This window comes from Lolium perenne, chromosome 6 (assembly GCF_019359855.2).
Source record: "Lolium perenne isolate Kyuss_39 chromosome 6, Kyuss_2.0, whole genome shotgun sequence".
In the NCBI taxonomy this organism is placed as follows: domain Eukaryota; kingdom Viridiplantae; phylum Streptophyta; class Magnoliopsida; order Poales; family Poaceae; genus Lolium; species Lolium perenne.
In genome coordinates, this window is record NC_067249.2 from 263621838 (window position 1) to 263628418 (window position 6581).

At 41.3% G+C, this 6581-nt stretch overlaps 1 protein-coding gene across 1 annotated transcript; it reads right to left on the reverse strand.

Moving 5' to 3' along the window:
• Window positions 1–2802: 2802 nt before the first annotated feature.
• Window positions 2803–6023, reverse strand: LOC127305441 (uncharacterized). The gene is made up of 4 exons (XM_051335859.2): window positions 5651–6023; window positions 5434–5584; window positions 5282–5332; window positions 2803–3083 (listed from the first exon to the last, which is right to left on the reverse strand). Exons 1-4 carry the CDS (start codon window positions 5824–5826, stop codon window positions 2940–2942), a joined length of 522 nt encoding a protein of 173 aa, XP_051191819.1. The 5' UTR covers window positions 5827–6023; the 3' UTR covers window positions 2803–2939.
• Between the last annotated feature and the right edge of the window lie 558 nt (window positions 6024–6581).

The window sequence follows — 6581 nt, forward strand, 5'->3', positions numbered from 1 at the left end:
ATTGTTAAGTATGACTTTTACAGGCTTTGTGATGAATTTTGGGCTGGAACTGCTAACCTTCAGATCATAAATGATTCTTTCATTACTTTGATTCCCAAAATTCTATCACCAGAGGGACCTAATGACTTTAGACCAATCTCTTTGCTCAATATTTATCTTAAATTGATCACAAAAATTCTGGCCAACCGCTTACAAACAAAGATCTTGCAGCTGGTGCATGTTAACCAATATGGTTTTTTACATTCAAGAAATATACAGGATTGTGTAGGCTGGGCCTATGAATATATTCATCAATGTAAACAGGGAAAGATGGAAACTGTTATCCTAAAATTGGACTTTGCGAAAGCGTTTGACACTGTGGAACATGAAGCTATCTTAAAAATATTCACAACATTTGGATGTGATCAGCGTTGGATTTCTCGGTTAAAGATGCTTATGTCAAGTGGAACATCAGAAATTTTGCTCAACGGAGTCCCAGGCTAGAAATTTAACTGTCGAAGAGGTGTGCGACAGGGTGACCCACTATCACCACTCTTGTTTGTGGGAGTTTGAGAGCTTCTTCAGGCCATGGTGAATGGTTTATTTCATGCAGGTGAATTAGTGGCGCCCCTAAACATACCTAACACGGATTTCCCCATTGTCCAATATGCTAATGACACATTACTTATCCTCCAAGCGTGTCCAACTCAGCTCACTGCCCTGAAAGATATTTTGGAAACCTTTGCACATGCAACTGGTCTGAGAGTCAATTACTCTAAATCCTGTTCTTATTCCTATTAATGTCACTGATGACAATCTTCAGAGTCTTCCAAATACTCTTGGTTTCTCAATGGGTAAGTTACCATTTACTTATTTGGGACTGCCTTTGGGTGTGACCAAACCTACCATTCGGGATCTCTCTCCTTTGGTTGGTCTAGTGGAAAGGCAACTTAATGCAAGTGCACGTTTTCTTGGATATGGAGGGAGACTGGAATTTGTGAGATCAGTTCTATCCACTTTACCAACATTCTATATGTGCTCTCTCAAAATTCAGAAAACTGTGCTTAATATGTGTAACAGAGCTCAACGTCATTGTCTGTGGGCAAAGGAAGAAGATTCCTCTTCGGTGAATGCTCTGGCGGCTTGGAGCAAAGTATGTTGACCTAGACAACATGGCGGTTTGGGAGTTAAAAACTTGGAAATCCAAAATAAAGTATTGTTGATGAAGCAACTTCACGAATTTTACTCCCATGCAGACACACCCTGGGTTAAACTTGTCTGGTCTTTATATGGTGATAGTGTACCTCACACAAAAACGGGCAAAGGTTCATTCTGGTGGAGAGACATTTCCAGAGGTACAATTGGGAATGGTACCTCCATTCTTTTCTGGAAGGATTTTTGGCAGGAGGGTACTCTTCTCTGTGACAAGTTCCCAAGGCTCTTCTCTTTTGCGTTGGATGAAGATATCTCTGTGGCAGATTTATTCTCTACAGATGACATGACCTCGAAGTTCTTCCTCCCCCTATCAACAGAAGCATTTCAAGAGCTCCAGACTGTCCAACAGCTAGCACATGACAATCCCCTCATACCTGACGTCCATGATCAAAGAAGGTTTGTTTGGGGCGAAAAGTATACCTCTGCAAGGTATTATAGTTTCCTATTTGAAAGAGTGCCTAAACATGAGCTAATGATGGCCATATGGTCATCTAAAACACTACCCAAAATCAAGGTCTTCCTTTGGTTACTTGTGATGGATAGATTAAATACTAGAGATATTATGACTCGCAAGAATTGGACATTGGACTCTGGATCAGACTGTTCTCTTTGCCTTATGGCTAGCTTGGAGACACGATCACATCTATTATTTGAGTGTGATTTTGCTAGAGGGTGTTGGAATTCAATCAGCATACAGTGGCCAAGTGACAAAACTATATCAGAGGGTTTTTGGGAAGCCAAAAATAACTTTCAAGGGCCATGCTTTGTGGAGCTATTTGCATGTGCTGCATGGAACATTTGGAAGTCACGGAATGGTTTCATTTTTCAGGCCATCCCTTATTCTATTGACAGATGGAAAGTGGGTATCCAGAGGGATTTATGGTTACACCATTTCAGAGTTAAGCAGACTCTAGTACAACCCCTTCTAGACTGGTTTATAGTTGCTTTTAGCTAATCTTCTTCATGTCTTATTTAGTTTCATTCCAGCCTCCTTGATGTAATTTTTTTTTTGGCTTTGTAGCGCGCTATTTGACTCCCAGGGAGCAGAATATTATTCTGCACCCGGGTCTGATGTCTCAGCCGCGCACCCGCGTGTGGTTCGAGCCGACGTAAGAAATCATCTGCACCGAGGCTGCTCCCTCCGCCGAAGGCTCCAGCGCGCCCACGCCTCGCAAGTGGCAACCAACGATGTAAAAACTGTCCCTTGCGACATAATTTTCTGGCGACGCGTCCATCCAGGCAGTACTTGGACGGGAATTGGATCGGAGCTGGCCCATAGGCATGCATGCGATGTAAAATAGGTAGGCCCAGCATAAGAAACTTATTAAAAGTGGACGGATTGACGTAAGATACTCTGCTTGCTCCATCGACCTACAAGTAAATGACGTTGTTTAAGTTGTCGAACTAGTCTAAACTCATGACTCACGCTCCACCATCTGCTCGTGAAATTACAGGCAATGTAAAAAGCTGAAATTTGCGCTCCATTACTTTCTCATAAAAGTGTGACATAAGTTATTCAATTAGCATAAAATTTCAACATAAGAACTCGAGATGGCTTGACGCATCCACAAACAAACAATGAAACAACTGTTAGCATAGTAACGCAAATAAATAAAAAACCAAAATCGTGAGTAAATTTCTCTTCACAGTTTATAATACAAAGCTACACTGTTCACACTTATAGACCGAGCATTCATGAAACAACACTATTCACGCAATCATATGTAGAGCTTTAATTAAACCAGCTAGAAGTTGGCTTGTGCCTCTTGAGTCTTGAGCATCAAGAGTGCATGTGTCATGCTGGTTTCCTCCCAATTGACCAATTTTCCAATTGCCAAATAATTGTCAGGCATTTCTCTCCGCAATGGTGAGTACTTTGATTTGTGTGCCTGAAACACAGGATAAAATTTCAGAAGAAGCATCCTAAAAAGTTTGTAAAGCAGAATGACACTAACAGCAAAGTATGTTAAAAGATTACGTTAAACCAAATGGAGCACATAGGAAAAAAAAATCATACGTCTAAACAAAAAATGTGTATTTCAGGTGAAAAAAATGCACAACCGAAATTGGTAGCTCTTCATAGACATCCAGAATCATGCACTCCGAAACAAAAATGACACATGGGCGAATACTTGAAGCTCCAGCAAACACTATTTAGTGCAAATGTAAGTACTTAATTGGGCACTCACCGGCATCAGTTGAGTTCACGTGTCTTTGGAAAAACTCAGTCAATTGAAACATATTCCATTTCATGATGAGAATATTGTAATTATATGCTTAGTATTAATGAAAAAAACCAAGCTTGCAATCAAGAGTTGGAGTATAAAATTGACTAGGTGCTATTAAAAAAGCAGTAGAATATGCAACATTGCCACATGTAACATTAGGTGGAAGAAGCCAGTATCATACATCAACTTAGATTTACTTCATATTTCAGAATGAGTATAGGAAATTATAGCTTACAAATCCTAGAATGTCATCTATTCTGAAAAGGACAGCAGCTGGAATATCTTCCACAGTAATTTTGCCAGAACGAAAATACTTTTCGCATACTGAATCTGCGTCACTCATGAAGGGAGAATCTACTAGGCTAGTAACTTGATCAAAGCTGGACGTAAGGACACTAACAGAAAAATGGAATTCGGGCAGGCCCACTCCTTTATTTCTACATATACCTTCTTACAAAGACAATCAACAACAGAAACTACATTTGGGGCAACATCTTTGCTCTCAGTATGCCATTTTCTCTTGCGCTAAATTCATCCAGTGCCCGCCCAAATAGACATAAATATCGAGCAATGTTTCATAAAATATTGTTTGGCCTACAACCCACGTGACAATGGAAATGACCAAATAGTAGAATGGGTACGCATTTAATGGAAAAGCATGCAGATAATAATGTAGTAACTCAATATCAAATGGAAGTAAATGAATGTCTATGACAGTCTTACATTGGTAAACAGTCAGGAAGAAGATATTAGCTAAATTTGAATGGATAGCTCCAGAAGACATGAAAATAGGTTAAAGGTAAACATTTAAGAGAGAATTAGCATATGGATCTTCCATATATAATCAAAGGCCGGGCAGTAAATGTAAAATTATGTTTGTTTCAAAATGTGGCAAAAATATATGCTTAATGTACACGCTCCGTTAGAAATTAGCTGATGTACGTACCATAAGGACAAAGAATAAAAAAATCATTCCATGAAGGATGGCGATATGGAGAAGGAAAGCCAAACTTTTGTTTTATTTTTAACTGACATTCCTAGTCATCATCTTGCTTTCATCAATGAAAGAACAAAACCAAGCCATATTAAAAAATGAAGATTTAGCGATAAACTAGGAAATGCTTATAAGTGAACCTAAAAAATGCCTACCACCCAAAAAAGCTGAATATATTCCTGAAAAAGGCAGAATGCATCTCAATTGCATTAGAAAAAAGGTACTCCCAATGATTCTTCAGCCCGCAATTTGCCCATTATATGAAAATGCAGAAGGTAAGACTAGATTTGGAATTACTACGCCCATTATAAAGCTAAATAATGTGAGTAGTAATTCTAAGACATTTGCACCGATAGTACGCCCATTACATTTGCACAAATTGTCGAAGTTATCAGGTCTTGTTGAAGGCAGTATATTTCAACAAAAAGACTAGTAAATTATTGAGGTAGAATTTGCTTTCAATTGATACTTTACGTAGAACCTAATAGAGCATGACGACTAGTACCGGACTGAAGATGCCCTTGCAGCCAACAAATAAAAAATGATGAAGAACTACTTATCACAAGTTTTGCCGTTACACAGAATTACTAGCCATCTGAGCTCTTAGGCCTAGCAATTTCAAAAATAAACACAAAACAGTAGGAGAGGACTAATGAACCCAGCGCACCTAGCCATGAAGAGGACGGAAAGGAACATATTTAATTGACCACCAGATCGAAAGCCAAGGGATTAGCAGAGGTTGCATATTGCGATGCATTATAGACTCAAAGCCTAAACATAAGAGGATGGGCAGCGAGCTCAGCATGGATAGAATGAAACGAACACATATAAATTGACTCTTGGTGAAGGGGAGACGATTCTTCACCAGAAAAATAAGGAGCCACATCGGCCAAAATTCCCAGATGCCGTCGCTCCCCTGCAAAACATGCCTCAATCAGCTGTCCGGCCGCCGTCGCGCTCCCCCAATCGCCCGCCACGCAGCACTCAACGCAAGCTGGTCAAGGTAGGAGCGCTAACCAGCATAGCCCTTCGATCTGGCGTCTTTCTCGAAGCCACTCTACAGCTGCCGGCGGATATGGACGCACCCACAGCCTCATGCCTCCGAGGCCACCCGCCGTCCGCCAAAGCGCCTTGCCTGAAGGCAGCTGCTGAGTATCTTTGATGGGATCTAGATATTGATTTAGTGAAGAAGTGAACAGTGAATAGATCACCAGATGTCCAGATCGATACTCACAAACTTGGTGTCTCGATGGCAGCCATTGCGGACCACCCGCGCGACTTGATGGTGGCGTTCTGTAGGGGCTCCCTCGGCTGCGAGCAGTGTTCGGACTTGGCGGCGGCGGGGCTCTTGCGACGGAGCCGGAGGTGGTCAACGGAGGGGGTGATGGGGCAAGAGTAGATGGATGTCATGCCGAGGTCACCCGCCGCACGCAGCCACTCGCTGCCCGCCGCACACCCCAGCTGCAGCCGCTCGCCGCCGGCCGCAATGCAGCCGTCGAAATTCCCGAACCGCACGCACGCGCACGATTTGATTTGACGAAATTGGCTCTCCAGTACGGCAGTACCCCATGACCAAAAAAGAGAGAGAAACCGTCGATGTAAAAATAAAGAAAAATTATGTTAGCTCCAGTTCGACCGCAACTGGTTGGTTGGAGTCTGGCTCGGTAAATCGACCTGGGTGTAGAATAATTATTCTGCACCCAGGGGGTCTAATAGAGTTTCTCTCTCTCTCTCTATATATATATATATATATATATATATATATATATATATATATATAGGTCTGCTATTCTCGAACCGGTTCGAGAATAACTATTCTCGAACCCTTTCTGAACTTCCGGGTGTTTTCCTAGTGAACTTCTCGACGGAATACCAGAATTGCATGTTCGTGCGGACAGTATTTTCATGATGATTTTCAAACCGCTTATCGGATTAATGCGTATAATATACCGTTGGATTCACACGGAAATTTCGCAACTTTTTCGTGTTCATTGTTTTCCCAAATTCTATATTGATTAAAACTAATTTGAAATATACAAAACGACGTTTTCGCGGATTTCTCTATTTTCTTGCAGTTTGGGGGGTTTAATTTTCAATCGGCTTATCCGATTGACGCGTATGATATACCGTTGGAAAGCTGTTGACTAGGCGCACATGTTTCATGT